This window comes from Adiantum capillus-veneris, chromosome 3 (assembly GCF_014529385.1).
Source record: "Adiantum capillus-veneris isolate H3 chromosome 3, ASM1452938v2, whole genome shotgun sequence".
NCBI classification, from domain to species: domain Eukaryota; kingdom Viridiplantae; phylum Streptophyta; class Polypodiopsida; order Polypodiales; family Pteridaceae; genus Adiantum; species Adiantum capillus-veneris.
Window position 1 is genome coordinate 164,629,212 of NC_140933.1, and position 16,278 is coordinate 164,645,489.

The window sequence follows — 16,278 nt, forward strand, 5'->3', positions numbered from 1 at the left end:
TGTGTGTGTGTGTGTGTGTGTGTGTGTGTGATTGTGCTGGTTTTGCCAGCTGGAAAGAGGTATGGTCGACAGCTTTGTGTTTTGCGACCCACGAGGGTTGCTGAGGCCACGTGAAGGAGATGCCGCCACGTCCAACAAAGGCCCAGGTAGGATGCCCTTGTCGCTGTTCACATCATCATGTAATCTAGACCCTCCCCGGCTCCCCAGGCCCAATCCCCCTCATTTTTCCAAGAATGTTTTGGTCGACGACTCGATTGCAAAGTCGCATTCCACAGCAAGCCTTACGTCATTGTCCTCCCGGCCCTTTGCATATTTTCATTTTTCTCCCTTCCACAGGCCTTTGTGTCTCACTCTCCCTCTCGCTCTTTCTCCTCTCTATGGAAAGCTGCTGCTATGCCCCCCTTTTTCTCCCTCTTGCTCGACAGGGCCCGTTAAATATGTCGAAGGGGAAGTTTTTGCAGCTTTTGCCGGCCCTGGTCTTCAGTTACCTAGCTGAATTGCACTGTTGCAGGTGCAGTTCATAGAGTAAAATGGGAGATCTAAAATGAGGTAAGCTTATGAAGTTGACAAGCTGACAAGGAGGAACGGGAAAGGGGGGTTGAGGCAACCCATGGTATCACCATTGGTAAAGTGGGAGCAAGATCCAGAGCATGATGAGCTTACCTTTTGATTCGAATAAAAACAACACCTCATCTCAGGGTTTAGGTCCCTTCATGGTCATTCTCTCTCCCTCGTAGAGTTGGTGTAACTAAGCCTCGCGTGACCATAGCCTTATGCAAAGAAGGCTACCTCTCCTTCTCTCTGTCTTGTTTTTAATTATGTACATCTCCTAATGGTCATTTTGCAAGCCTCGTGGTTTGATCACTTGTTTTTTTTTTTGGACACAAGCATCGCAAGTAGGAATGCATCTTTATTATAATGTGTAAATTTATACCTCCATACATCTTTTAATGTCAAATCTCATTTGTGATATGAGGTCATAGAGCTTTTGGCAAAAGATCAGATGAGATATGCTATGGAGCCATCATCACAAGCTATGCCATGCAATAAAATCTACACCACTATCACTTTTGTAGTGCTTACCATATACACAGTGAAGCAATCAAAGCAAACTAGTTTTCGATTAAGCTTCAGCTGGTAGGCTAGCCCCTACTCGTTTGGAATTCTCAGGTGAGAAGCTTGCGGGACACGCGAAGGCACGTTAAAGGTCCACTTTGAACATGAATGAAAGGAAGAGGCGGGAGATGGCGACGAGATCAGAGAAGAGCGACCTCTACCGAATGGCTAGCATTGGCACCACCCTCATGGAGACCCTCGACGAGCTCGTCAGTAAGGGCTCCATCACTCCCGAGCTCGCCTGCAATGTGGTCGGACAGTTTGACAAGGTGCTCTTCTGCCCCTTTGTTGCTCACGTTTTCCTTTTGTTCAAGATTCACTGCACAGAAGCTGTAGCGGCAAGATCTGCATCACTTGTTAGTGTAGCGAACCTCACACATGCGCATCGTAGGGAGACCATGATTGCCGTAGTTTGTACATTTCAAGCACCCGGTGTACTTCCTGGTGTTAGGCCTCATTGTCCTAGTAGTAATGCTCCTTATTAGGCCTCATTTTACGAATGGGCACGCGATTTTCTCAGAAGTTGTCTCTATGCAGACATGCATGCAGAAAACTAATGGTTAAAACGATATGTTTCCATCGTTTGAGAAACACCTCTTCATTTATGTACCTTTTCTAGCGATCAACCTTCGCTGAATTCAGTTTTTCATGAGATATTCCCTTCATGATGCTCTAGTCACCCATGCCTGAATGTTTCTGTCCCAACTTTACGGGATGTTTCGTTGGCCATCCTTTGACACACCAGAATGGGGGTGCACTAGTCATCTACTTATACATTGGAAACACATCTTCCAGGATGGATTATGGCCTATCCTGTTTAATGCATCCAGAGTATTTGTCTGATTCCAATGGAGCTGCAATTTGCGCATGGATTATGGCTCTATCCTGTTTAATGCATCCAAAGTATTTGTCTGATTCCAATGGAGCTGCAATTTGCGCACAAATTTTGCCATTTGTATCTATCAATAAATAAATCATCACATTTTGCGTGTCATTTTTGGGCATCTTACACCAGATCAAGTTCATAACTTTCTCTGCAATTCTATAGGTTACTTTACAACATACTTTAGAAAAGGTTCACTTGATGTACAAGGGGTAATTTTTGAATCAAGAGAATATTTCAAAACATAGCAATAACACTGATAATTGCATACAATATGTTGTTTGTTGCAAACTTGCAGTCTATAATTGCTGCTTTCAAGCAAACAGACTTAAGAGGAGGAGTTCATTTTAAGGTATGTGTGATTGCCGTGCGTGTTGGACATGATTAAATATTTGCTTTGATATATGTTTCCATTGCAAAGGCATAGAAAGAGGATTCTTTGCATATGTGTGTGTGTGTGTGTGTGTGTGTACCCTTTTCTTTATATGAATGTGTGGTGCATGTGTGTACTCGTGAGGGTTTGCATGTGCACGTAAACACATGTTTTAAGGCAAACCCGAGAATCAAGATCGAACACTTATTGCAATATGCTTTTCACATTGTTTTTGTGCTTATTTGGTGAAGCAAACAGGAAGCTTCCAACTGTTACTGAAGCCAAAAGGGAAGCTTTACACAATTACAATCCTTTATCATTCCTTGACTTTTAAGAATGTTGCCTTCTCCACACACACTTCTGCCCCACACACACACACACACACAGACAGACAGACAGAGAGAGAGAGAGAGAGAGAGAGAGAGAGAGAGAGAGAGAGAGAGAGAGAGAGTTGCATTTCAGGGAAAGCTGGACTACTACAGAAGGAACATAGATGTTTGGACCTTCTTTCTGAAGAATTGCACATTTGAGATAGGTAGTGATGAGACAGTAGAGGTGGAGTATGTAAAAATTGTTGCTTCTGATGCCAATCTACCCGCTGTACATCGCCTACAATTTTAGCAAGCAGTGGGTTGTCTTACGTGATTGTCATTGGTGGGAGTAGGTATGCTGAAACTCCTCAAAGTTGAGAGCTGATGTTTTATTGCCGTGTTGTAATTTCAGGGCTCAATACAGTGTCAGTCTGTTGTTTTATCATGGTACTTATTTCTTTAGTCTAGTTGGTGCAGCTTTTCCCTTGGCAGAGAGTAGGACATGCAAGGCTTTCTAACCATCAAAGCCATTGGTTGTATTCAACAACTACAAGCCCAACACCCATGCTAAAAGGCACTGCTGCATTATAGCCCCATGGGCATGTGCAGCAGCCTTTGCCAAAAACAAGGTGGTGAGGGCACAATAACCAATGCTGCTTCCTTTGTTGGTAAAACTATGCATGCAAGCAGGGAAGATGACATAAGAGAATGAAGGAAGCAGACATGACTGTCACATTGAGCTCTTAAATCCCATCATGCTGACAAACTGGCACTGTACCCTTGTAGCTGATATATTTGCCAATGCATTTCCCAGGTAGTCCGCAATTCTGACTGTCATATTGAGATGGGAGTACTTACAAGCCAACAACATGAGCAAGGAAGGTATGGGTTGATAACGTGCTCGGTTGGAACATAGAAACATAGGAGAACTCAACTTTGCCACTGGACAAGAAGATACGTCTTCTGCATTTTGGCAACATGTATCCATGCTTGCAAATGAGACAAGGGTTTTGTGGATCAAAGCTCTCTGCAAACACTGGTCGTGTAGTAGCCGCATGTTTCTCCATGCTGTAGTCAAGGTGTATATGTGCAAATGTTTGCAAGACATCTTGGGGGAGATGTGGATATCACCAACAATGTGCATATCAAACCATTGCCTTGTGTTCATGGTTATGCTGATTGACGTGTCACAAGTAAAAAATGCAAAGTCTAAAAGCACTTAGCATTAAGCTTTCCATCTGATAAGCTGCTGGGGATGGAGCGGGCTGCCTTTTGGAGCTTGAGTTTGATGGTGTCAAAGGGGTAGGCCAACGAGGAGTTGGGCAACGCTTCCCATTGTTCCTACTGCAAGATCTTTCTCCATGGAGCCTTCTTCCCTCGCTGCTGCTGCTACGAGCTGTCTGCGATCCCTAGGCGATGGAGCGGTCAGGTTTCGACCTGCGACAAAGAGCAGTAAGAAAACCCATAAAGGTGTTGCGCTTCAACGCCTACCTTGCATCCAGTCAGCTTTTGTTGGCAGAGTGGGGCTGTAGAGTTCGGAGTATACGCGGCGGAGTAAAGGACAACAAAATTGTACTAACCCTGAGCCACAAGGAGGACAAGGACTCGAAGCCGCACCGTAGCCAATCATTTTTGTACACGACTGCATTTTTCGTCCAACTACCCAAGGAGTCCCGTGGTGTGACTAATTTGAATGCATTACAATTTATTGACACCACGTTCGCCCTTATTTCAGGGCTTGTCCCGTAATTGGGGCTTTTATCTCAGCGGGCCTGATGTCTAGCAATAGGCTACCATAGGTAGAAACGGTAACATACCTGCCTGCAAACGGCATCAATGAACACACACACACACGCACACGCACACGCACACTGGTGTAAGTGATGACAACAACACACACCAACTTAGGTGGCCAAAGTCTGTGTGAACTTGTTGTAAGAACTTATGAAGGGTTCAAAACCTAAATAAAAAACTTCTTTTATTTTGTGCTCCTTTTTTGTAAAATCATTTAGTCTTCATTATTATCATATTATGTGAGAAATATTGATAATTTTGATCTATTGTGTTTGGCATGCCCATAAATTTTCTAAAGGATAATTGCATGGAGATGTTCCAAAAACCTTGAAAGTAAATAACCATATATTTTAGTTTGAACTAAAAAGTTTCAAAAACACTTTGGATTCATCTAGTTTTATAATTGTTAAAATTTAATAATTTTTACCACACCATTGTATCCAAAACGTCTCAAAAACTGTAGATGTGATTGCTTATATGTTTCATTTTGACAACTAGAGGAGGTGTTTCGGACCAAGAAAGGTCTCAAAATTGCTCGAAAGGGTCCCATGCCAACATGAGATCCTTTCGGGCACTTTTAAGGTATAATTTCTCCATTCTAGTCACGTGGTTGTGTTTGGAATGGAATGGGTCAAATCTTAGAAATAACTATCCATACACAATGACCATCATGTGGCCAAATTTGTGAAATTCCATCTCTAAGGTGTCCGAAAAAGTCCTATGGTTACATGAGACTTTTTTGGATAGTTTCAAGGCTTTTTTTGGTTTGAAACCCGTTTCGAAGTGTCAAAATGAGACTAAGGTTCTTGGGCATTTTGAACACAAGAATGGTCAAAATTATCAAATTTTGACACCTTATATTTGCTTCATTTATATATTTCAAAAATCTTAATCAATCAAGCCTACTTTGTGTGCACTCTCTCATCATCACTAACCTATTCTAATTAGCTCCCATATTAACCATGAATGTTCACTTAGCCTATCCACCATAATTTCGCAATCCTATCACTTAAATACAACAACATAGTCAAAATCATTAAATTTTATATCTCTCTCATATTGTCATGCATAAAAATATTCAATGAATTACTTTGTTTAAATGTAAATATTTTAGGAGGGAATTAGATAATTTTTAAGTTAAACATCTTTTCCTTGGGTGATATATGAGGCATATGGATGTTTCATTCTAAGTAAAAATTATTAAATGTACCTTTAGTTTTTAGCCTGACTTGTGTTTTTTACACGTGGTTCTTTTAATAAAATCATGTAACACTATCAAAATATTGTTGTCTATTGGTGTTTGTAATGTCCTTTTGTTTGTAGAAATAAAAAATTGGATAGCTTATACAAGTGGTTCATCTTCCATCTTTTGTGTGGACACATTATAAAGGTTGTGGTTAATAGCAATTTTGTGATGGAACTGCTTGAAAATAATTTTGCTTACAAAGAAAGATTGACTTTGAAAAATCTTTGTTTTCAAGGGCTTTTATGTTGACACATTACAAGGTTGTGGTCAATAGCAATTTTGTGATGGAACTACTTAAAAATAATTTTGCTTACAAAGAAAGATTGACTTTGAAAAATCATTGTTTTCAAGGGTCATGTATCTTCTCTCTTCATTGACTTGTTAACATTTTTGTAGCTATAACATGGTCTCTCATCTATTCGGGTGTTTCAACCATGCTTTGTGTGATTTTCTTTATCTCTTTTATGATGGTACAATATTAGAATTTTGGTATCTTCGCTCAAAATTCTACTTTGCTCGCTTTTTTTCACTCGGGTAAAGAAAATCCTTGATCTTGAGATAGGGCTAAACTGGAACAAAATTGTTGAAACAAGTGGAAAAAGGAAAGAAAACTAAAATTTTGGCATTCAAAAGTCAAACCATTTCATAAGTGGGACACCAACTACGTGTATACACCTTGGCCACCTTCAAAAGGGCAAAAAATTCAAATTATGGTGAATTTAAAAATAAAGCACGTCTATTTTGCAGCTTCATCAAAGAATTACATTTTTTAACTATTTATGGTTACCTAGGTTTTATAAATGGAATATGAAAGCTATTAACCAAGTTTAGAAGAATTTGAAGCTATATATTATGAGAAACTGCTAAAATGGTATAGAACTTGAAATCTACAAAACTTAAGATAAGACCCAGCTTGAAGAACCACGTAGGGGAGTATATTTCCACTAAGATAATCCAAAGGCTTTCAAAAATTGTGAAAAACTCCACCAAAGTGACTCTTCTATAATACGTGTGCATATTATAAGCAGGTGCAAAACAAAGTAATTTTGAAAAATTGCGAACTCTTGAAAGGAAATCGGGTTCAATATTGAACTAAAATTGATCCGCATGACTATTGTGGAATCACATACTAATTGGAGTGCAAATTTGCAAGAGTTGGAGTAATTGGTAGACTACCAACAAGAGATTTCTCCTAAGAAAAATCCTTCAACCAAAGCAGTAGGTCATAGGTTTGTGGGAAATTTTTGGCACATTGGGTGAAAACTTTGAGCGAGATAGGCTTCTTTTTATCCTCGAAAAAGTGCAAGACACATACTTCGATACCAACTCAGGGGAAATAAAGCAAAAACTCATAACCCTAGTGAGGATATCATGGAAGGACCACCTTTCACAGGGTTATTAGACTATAAACTAATCAACTCTAGGATCATGAAATGCTTGAAAATTGGTAACAAAATCTTGGGAGTCTACTACAGGGAAAATGTGGATTCAAATAAAATGTTATGGGTGGAAAACGCAAGACCAACATCCCTCACAGATAGCAAAATAGTATATATGTTTAAGAAGGATGATGGAGCCATGCCCGTCTTAAGGTTTTGATACATATACAAAAAATGGGTTTACATCCATGACACACGAAGGTATAGATTCCACATTGTTTCAAGGGTATTCTATGAGACATTACAAGTAGAGAGTAGGAAGAGTAGATGCTTCACAACCATCCATTGACAACAGCACAACGAGAGAGGTTCTACAATAAGCCGAACACAAGTAAGAGGCTAGATGATTTGATACCATGAGGTTGGGTTAACGGAAAAACCCATGCTACACTTAGCAAGAATAGAAATACTGACATTATAACCAAATGCGGATTTAGTGAGTCACATTGACCAACTACCTTGTTTGACGATCTTGGACCAATTTCACTAGTAAAATGAGGAGAGAGCATGACGAGTACAACATAGGCAAGGACCCGCCTTGCGTCCACCTAGCTTGCCACGAACCAAAAGTGGACAATGCAAATTGAACCCATGAAGTGAAGGTCAACACTCTAACAAAGCAAGCTGGCCACTTGAGGCCTGAGTCTTTCACATGGGAATTGCCCAAACAAAGCAACTTCAAGTCAAACTTGACAAGCTTTCACACACATATGAACCTTTTCTAATGAGATCCGATTTAGGGACTTGAGAGCTCGTTGCAAGAAAACAAAAATGACACATAAATGATATGCAAATAGGTAAATGATGCTCTTAATCAAGCATGCCCTCTATTCCAAGCACTTCTAGCAAGGGTAGTGGCTCGACGTTCTTCACCAAGAACAGGACCAATGACGAGAGCGACAATGCTAGTCTAAATGCTTATGCATGAGAAATTTGCTCCCAAGATCTAGCATAGAGTAGAGTGAATTAGGATCTATGGATGAGGTGTGAGAGAGCTCAAGGATCATTTCAAATGGGGAGAATCAAGTGGAGAACCCGTATGCACCCTTTTAAGGGTCGGTTTGGCCTATCTCTTGGCTTCATATGTAAGTGGAACATGTGTGAAAACACCCATGGGTTATGTACATATGTAAGGACATCATTTGGGATGGCTAAGCATGCATAAATGTCTAGGGAAAGGCTCCATAAGGAGGTGCAAAAGATGTCACACACTCCAATAATACTTTGGTCTATAATAGCAATATGGGTCTCATGATTGGTCCACTTTTTCTCTATGGCGCATCATTTGTTGTTTTTATTGGGAGCCATAGTTTGTGTCAGTGGTGGAACAAGGAATTGCCCTTTCCCTTTAGTTTTCATAAACATTTGTTTTTGTAACTGTGCTAGAGTTAGTGTTATCGTCTTTAAGACTTCTTTCAAACTTGAATTGCTAATTGGAGAGGTGCTTACAAGCGGTCCAACTTGTGTGGGCAAAGCCATTGCCGTTTGTTCTCTCTTAGTGTCAGAACCTTCCTTCTATTCAAAATAAATGTTGCAATTGTCCCTCGAATCTATCACATCATGTATGAAATCATCTAATGTCGCATGTTTCATATTATATAGGCTAGCATGCAAGTTTTTGTTGAGCAACTTAAACATAACGATACTAGTCTTTCCTACCCAAGTAATACTCTTCTTGGACATCATATTGTTCAAATTGGCTAGCACAATCTCGTCAAGTTTCCCCTGGTTTTTGTTTAAATTTATAGACTTAAGCAACAATGTTATATTTGATTTCCATATTTAAAAATGATGCCACAAGTCTACTAGCTAAAGTGGGTAGATCCGTGATGGTTCCATTTTCTATGTTTTGGAACCAGGTCAAAACACTTCAAGCGTTAAGCCAAATATTTCATACTACCTATGCAATGATAGACTTTCTTGACTCTGAAAAACTATTAAATGTTGCTAGGTGATTATGGGGATCTCCATTTCCATCATACTTCTTGTGGAAAATCTGTTGGCTCCCTCTTTCATAATCAAGCCATATAATTGCATTTTGAGTGAAATTTTAGAGTGTTTTCCTTTAGCACCAAACATACATTCCAGAGTTTTCCAAGCATTGAGTGCAGTGGTATCTTTATTCACGTAGTGCACCCTACGTGCTTTACTACAAAGCTATTTTTTCATAAGATATCCCGTCAACTTTACTTGCCACCTGTGAAATCCTATACCATCGACTTTTTCTAGGTTTTCCCACTATTTTGCCAACAGGTAGAAGTGTCACGGATGAAACATGCTAGGAGGGGGAGAATGTAGCAGCAATGCTAACATGCGTATCACTTTTATCACCTTGAGCGCAGCTATTGTAACCACCTTTGAATTTTGAATAAAATTCTCGTTGAACCCAACATTTTGTCAATGAACCCATTCATTTAGAAATGTATGATAGGTAAATGGGGCCAATTGCTTTTGGATTGTAATCATCTTTTGATTAGATATGATCCTCAGTCCTATTTTACCTTGAGTTTCCAGTTTTTTTATAAACCTTGACTAAGGTGTAAAAGCCAATTTTGTATAAACAAACCTAAGTTTTAGATAACGAAAGTGAGTGTATGACTACTTCTATCGACGGTATCTTCCCTCTTCCTTCTCTTGCTCATATCTTCGTTGTACGGTGTGGCATTTCAATTTTGATCATAGCTGCACATTTGCAAGTGAAAGCTCTTCTGTTTGATGTAAGTTTGGATGTAAGCTCTTATGTTCTTTGAAGAAAGTTTCTTGCAATATTTTGTCATTCCAAGTATGCATATCTACATTCTACTTTTGCTCATATTGCTCAAACCACATGTCCAAATCAAATTTTGAGCATAGAATTAGGTAGAGTTTGCTTAGAGGATGCTACTAAGTGCTTCAGATGTCTAAAATGACCTGCAGCATGATTTGTCTTTACACAAGGATTTGACATCATAGAAACATCTAATATGGTGTGGTCTATTCACATGAAAAATTTGAGTGCATTTGAAGTGTTGTAGCTATCTCAAATCATCACTTGAAGCTTGTAGCAAAGTAGACTAGCTTTTGGTGTTTGACGCACACTTGAAATTTTCACTTTGGATTAGCAAGGTAGGGTGGGGGTTTTTGAGAGGTTAGCTACCTCTTGTAGCCTCCATGCACAATTGGATTAGCTACATCTCACAGATTGATATATTTGTGTTGGTGGTTGTCACTTTGCTACCATTGATATGATGAGGCTTGGCCGCTTGCCGCTGACACTTGATAACGATTTTGATTGCCTTATGGATTTAAAGGGTTCTTTAAGCATATCACGTAAACGTAGACTAGATCCAAAGAGATTTTAAACTTGTGAAATCTTCCTTTGAGAGAAAGTTGACTTCTACTACCTTAATCCTTTGTAAATCTTTTGGGGATTCCAAGTTTCAAATTAAGAATAGCCAAACATTGTATTCACAATGCAGCTACAAATATTTGGAATTGTCAATGGAGAAACATGTTTGTATGCTTCTATGGTTCATAGAAGAAATAATTTTTCTTAACTTACCTTAGGAAAAGAGGTTGTTCGACGGTGACTAATATGCGAGATAATATGTGTATTTTTAGTCATCAAATGCTTACACACCCCTTTTGTTTTGGTTCAGAGGTTTCAAGTCATTCTCAAGAGATTATATTGTAGAAACCTTCTATGTGTACTTGGATCCTTCCAACATCAACATAGCTCCATGGTTTGTTTCACCGCTTAAACAACCACAATCATGCCAATTGTTTCGCTTGTGCTCCTTATCAATGAGAGTAAACCTATGAATCAAGGAGTTCTTATCATAATGATAGGTTTTGAATCCCTCTCAACACTCGGTCATCAAAAATTACAACAGGGCATGAGGTGTAGTTTTGATTGCCACAAAAAATTTCCAAAATAGCCCAAAAAACTCAAAAAAATGAACATTTAAGCTCGCAAGTTTTTTTTTATAAAAAAATTATGGCTAAAAAATCTTAAAATATCTATGTCATGCTTCATTTAACAAACGAAGGATTTTGAAAACAATGGAGAATTGACAAATTTACAATCACATATTTAACTCAAAACAATTACATTCCCATAATCACATCAATTTTTGACCAATTAATAAAACTTAAACTTTGTGATTTCACTATTGTGATGAAAAATGCAACACAAAAAAAAGGCTTATAATTTACAAACCCCAAATTTTGCATCTAAGTTTTTAAAAAGTTAACAAGATTATCTCTACTTTTGCAACAAAGCTTCATAAACAAAACTAAAAACTAAAATTATGAATCAAGTTTGAAAGCATATTTCTTCTCTTTGTCATTCACAATTGGTTTTTCTTTCCTTTCTAGAAGACATTATAAGATATCTTGCGGGGTATTTTCTCTGACATCAACAAGATAACCTACCACTTTGAAAATGCTTTCCTCATTGTTGGGACCTTTATCATCAACGGCATACAGAAATAAGAGGTTCAATAATTGTTCGATTGTGGCCAAAAACACCTACTCGAATTGACCAAGCATGACCTTCAAGCTTTTTGTCTCGTGCATGCTCTCAAAGGATTTGAACATCATGAGTTGATGCTTTTTTTTTTGGTTTATAAGAGGTAGCAAGTATACCTCTAGGGGGAACATTGACTCTTTGTAAAGGCACCATCGGTAAAGTCTCGTCAATACCTTGAGCTTGTTCTAGAAATTGATGAGCATCCAACAAATGTCGTCGAGGAGTACCACTTCCAAAAGCGAAAGAAAGTGGAAGAAGTTGTCTTTTCTAGAATCTGCTCCAGCTATTGACACACGTATCCTAAGTGCTTGAAAGTGAGGACTGATGGGAGCAAGTTTACTATGTGAGGGAGTGAGTGAACCTGTACGACCTTAACCAATTAGAGCAAATGAAGATTGATTAGCGAGAGTAGATTGTTGACCTCTTCTTTACTTCTAAAAAACATGAGCATCACAAGAAGGAGAAGACTTTACAAAGAAGAAGTTGCAAACATAAAAAAAAGAGCCATAAGTTCTTGCTATCAAGCATACCAAATCCAAAATATATACTTATAAAACAACAAGAAGGATATAAAATTTGCAAAATAATCAAACAAACAAGATTTAAAAATCCCTAATATTTTAAGGCTTTCTTAAGTAGAAAAATAAGAATTTATGTGTATTTAAACCAAAAAATCAAAGTATGTCTTTATTTATGGCACAATAGATCTTTTATATGCTAACAAAATGATACCAAAAGCAAGTGCATCATGCTAGTCCCATCTCCCTTGCTCTAGTGTCTCAACAACAATACGTGCTACAATAGTACTCACACTATCTCTTTGCGGAGTGGCTAGAGCAACACTCCACGATTGAATCTCTAAGCCAACCACATAATCTCACAAATTTCTTACAACAAGTACTTCTTTGACCAAGGAAGACCAAAGAGAGTAGTTTATACCATCCAACCTATACTCATTGAAAAGTACATCAAGAATAGAAGAATCACACTTGCTTTCGAGTTGTCTCCTTATGCATATAACAATAAATCCACACCATGTGTACAAAGAGCTACACAACCAATGTATCAAACAACCAATGGCAACTTCCTTCCTCTGCACAAGATTGTCAAAACATAGCTCTTTTTGTATCTACAATCCATCATGCATGTGTAATTTTAACCTCCATACCAATACATGTTTTCTGTAAGATACACTCATGAAGATTTTTTGTATGGCTGAAAACTATCTTCATTGTGATGCTCAAAACAAAATTCCGAGGGCATAAACAGCTCCGAAAGGGGGTTAATACCCAAGGAGGCCTGATGGGAAATTTTTTGGGATGCTGAATATGTTAATCCAAGTTCTGGACCCACAATTTGCCTTTAAACTTTGCGCGTGAGCGAAAACGCAAAAACGATTTGCACACAACCATGCAAAGTACACACATGAAGATAAAGCAAACTCACACAGAGAACAAGGAGATGGAGATGAAGATGGAAAAGACATACCTAGATATAACCTCTAGAGAGAGCAAATTGTGTTTTGGAATACAAGATTGCAACAAAGTTGTATTCTAGAATACACCTATGCTACAAATTTATATTCCGGAATACACTTGTGCTACAAACTTATATTCCAAAATACACTTTGTACTACAAACTTGTATTTCACAATACACAAACTTGTATTCTAGAATACACTTGTGTTGTAATTTTGTATTCTAAAATACAAAATTGTTATAATCTTGTGTTCTAATATAGAGAAGTGCTAAAACTTGTATTCTGGAATACAAGATTGAAGTACTCTTGTCTTCTAGAATTAAAAAAACTTGAATCCTAAAATACTTATACACAACAAATGAACAAAAATCTTCATACTTGTGTATTCTACGATACAAGTGTATTGCAAAGTTGTATTCAATTGATGTTCATTGATACAAAAGAGTTTGAGAAGATGCAAATACAAGTGAGTACTACTTGAGTTGATCAAAGTGACTAAGAAGAAGAAAACAAAAAATAGCAAACGACGTATCAATAAATTAAACTTGGAGGATATGAAAATTATTGTTTATGGCCTCACTTTGAAGATGTTTGGTTATCTTCATCAACAGACCATAAAAAATTTGATGGAAAAATTCAAGGATTGTAATTGAAAGGCTTGAGTCTTCCATTGTAGGCTTTCGAGGATGTATTTGTTTTTTTAGTGGAATGTTGTGTAATTTTTTAAGGAATATTTGCACTTTTTTGTCTTAAAAAACTTTCTATATTGACTTTAGCTCAAAAAGTTGAAGTCTTTTTTAACAATGTTCACTGTTATTTTTTAAAGTTGCTCCAAAAATTGATGTCTTTTTAGTTTTTTGAAAATTGTTGGCCAAATTGAAAGTGAGGTGTATTTCTCGCGATTTAGGTGTACTTTCTGATGACCAAGTGTTTCTCGAATAGTTTATTGAGTATTCACCTTTCTTAAGGTAAGAGACTAAACTTGCCTTGAGTCTTGGTGCTCTATACTTGAGACACGAAGAGATAAACTAGGATCCTTGTTGAAATATCTTATAAAAAACTATGTGTACTTGGATGCTTCCAACATCAACATACCTTATTTCATGGTTTGTTCTACCAGTTAAACAACCACAATCATGCCAATTTTTTGGCTTGTGCTCCTTATCATTGAGAGTAAACCTATGATTCAAGGAGTTCTTATCATAATGATAAGGTTTTGAGTCTCTCTCAAATAGTTTACTGAGTATTCACCTTTCTTAAGGTAAGAGACTTAAGCTACCTTGAATCTTTGTGCTCTATACTTGTGACAAGTAGAGATAAACTAGGATCCTTGTTGAAAACTCTTATCAAAATAAGAGATAAGATACTACTATCCATTGCAAACATACCCAAGAATGGGGTCTTGAAGATCCTATGATTGCGAGTATATAAGGACTTCCATTGTAAGCAATTACTTGGATTTGATGATAAAATATCGAGTTCCCATGTTGTAGACAAAAACCTCAAGACCACACATACTTGCCTAGGAGAATGAATTGTTGATATTGTGGGAAACAAAGGCTAGCTGAAGGTGCATATATAGGCATAAAAATCTCTTCCTTTACTTGATTTTTGAAGATTAAGAGGAATTCTACTCTCTAAGGAAATCTTGAGTTCATGCTTACCATAGGCAATAATCAATCCATGCTCACCGTATGTAGCACTCAGTGTGCTTCTTATACTATGGAAAAGTATCTTATGACTCAAGGTATGCATTTAACCTAACCTCCATTGGAAAAACCTCAAGACTCAACTGAAACCTTTATTATATCCATATGAAACTTTGAGAGAGAAGAGAAAATTTATGAATTCTTATCAAGTCATCTTGAGAGGATGTGCTTTTACTCAAGTAGATATAGTTAAAAAGCAGGTCTACATCAAAATAAAAATATTAAAAAATTGCTTGGGGATGCATGCCCAAAGGCAAATAACATGAAAAATTTCTATGTGCAGTCTCTTGACCAAAACTAGGGACATACAATCTTGTAAGAGCCTTTCTAGCTATCACATCTTGAGAAATTAAGAGAATCAAACTTGATTTCAAACCATCGACATTAAGTAGTACTACTCAAAGAAGTCAATTTTGTGATGATTAACAAGAAAAAGGTTTTTCCATTCCACCATAAAGAGAAAGTACATCTCTCTTTGTGCATGGGGCTTTGGCTTCATTGAAGAAGAATATCTTTGAATTTGTTGCCTTAAACTCATACCATATTTAGGCTTAGTGCCTTTGTCTACCTTTGGCTTCATTGAAGAAGAACATCTCTTGAAATTGCTGCCTTAAACTCATACCATATTTAGGCTTACTGTCTTTGTCTACGTTTGAAGTCCACTATTAAAAGGCTTGGCCTTTCATGTAATGTAGCCAAGGTCAATTTCAAGTCTTGAGGTTAATATTGGCCTTGAAAAGAAATATCAAGTTGCTCCAAAAAATTCTCAAATGCATCCTTAGGGTCTTTACCTCCCTCATATTGAAAGAAGATACAATTTCGTAGTTCTTGAAGAGAGAAGGTGAGAGAGAATTCACTTCACAGCCTTGCCTTTTATGCTTTTTGTCCTGAAAGAAACTTCTTTGGAAACCTTTTTGGAGGATCCACTTTGTCATATGAGTGCTCTCCACTGTCACCCCTATTCCCTTTGGAATCATAGAAGAGACACTTCTCTCTCTTATACCTATATAGTTGTTTAGATGGTTCTTCCTCTTCTTTGCAAGAGGACCTTGTTGAAGAGACTCTTGATTTTTTCTTTTGAGTGATGTGAAAAACTTCATAGATGAATATCTCCATTGTCAACCCAAATCCCTTCAGGCTCAAATAAAGAGACGCCCACCTCTCTTTGTTATCTACATAGTCCTCTAGACGGTTCTTTCTTTTCTTTGCAAGAGGGCTTTGTTGAAGAGACTATTGAATCCTAATTCTAAATGATATGGAAGACTTCATAAAGGAATATATTCCTCTCCTTTCCTTTGTAAGAGGACTTTGTTGAAGAGACTACTGAATCCTACTTCTAGGTGATATGGAAGACTTCATAGAGAATATCTTCCTCTCCTCTGAGAAGCCTCTTGTGAATTGGAGAAAGTATTCTCATG

General features: G+C 37.6%; 1 protein-coding gene across 2 annotated transcripts; it reads left to right on the forward strand.

Moving 5' to 3' along the window:
* Positions 1-1,000: 1,000 nt before the first annotated feature.
* On the forward strand, positions 1,001-4,102 carry LOC147462107 (transcription initiation factor IIA subunit 2-like). 2 transcript variants are annotated; one of them, XM_086509543.1, is made up of 4 exons: positions 1,001-1,385; positions 2,298-2,351; positions 2,835-3,036; positions 3,161-4,102. In XM_086509543.1, the coding sequence occupies exons 1-3, from the start codon at positions 1,221-1,223 to the stop codon at positions 2,991-2,993; spliced, it is 378 nt and encodes a 125-aa protein (XP_086365669.1). In that variant the 5' UTR covers positions 1,001-1,220; the 3' UTR covers positions 2,994-3,036; positions 3,161-4,102. The 2 variants fall into 2 exon arrangements, with proteins under 2 accessions (XP_086365669.1, XP_086365668.1); XM_086509542.1 differs by lacking the exon at positions 3,161-4,102 and having other exon boundaries at positions 1,004-1,385; positions 2,835-3,125.
* Positions 4,103-16,278: the final 12,176 nt, after the last annotated feature.

Coding starts and splice junctions, on each gene's coding strand:
- LOC147462107 (XM_086509543.1), top strand. CDS start 1,221: ATGAATGAAAGGAAGAGGCGGGAGATGGCGACGAGATCAGAGAAGAGC. Junction 1,386..2,297: donor TGGTCGGACAGTTTGACAAG/GTGCTCTTCTGC, acceptor GCAAACTTGCAG/TCTATAATTGCTGCTTTCAA. Junction 2,352..2,834: donor GAGGAGGAGTTCATTTTAAG/GTATGTGTGATT, acceptor GTTGCATTTCAG/GGAAAGCTGGACTACTACAG.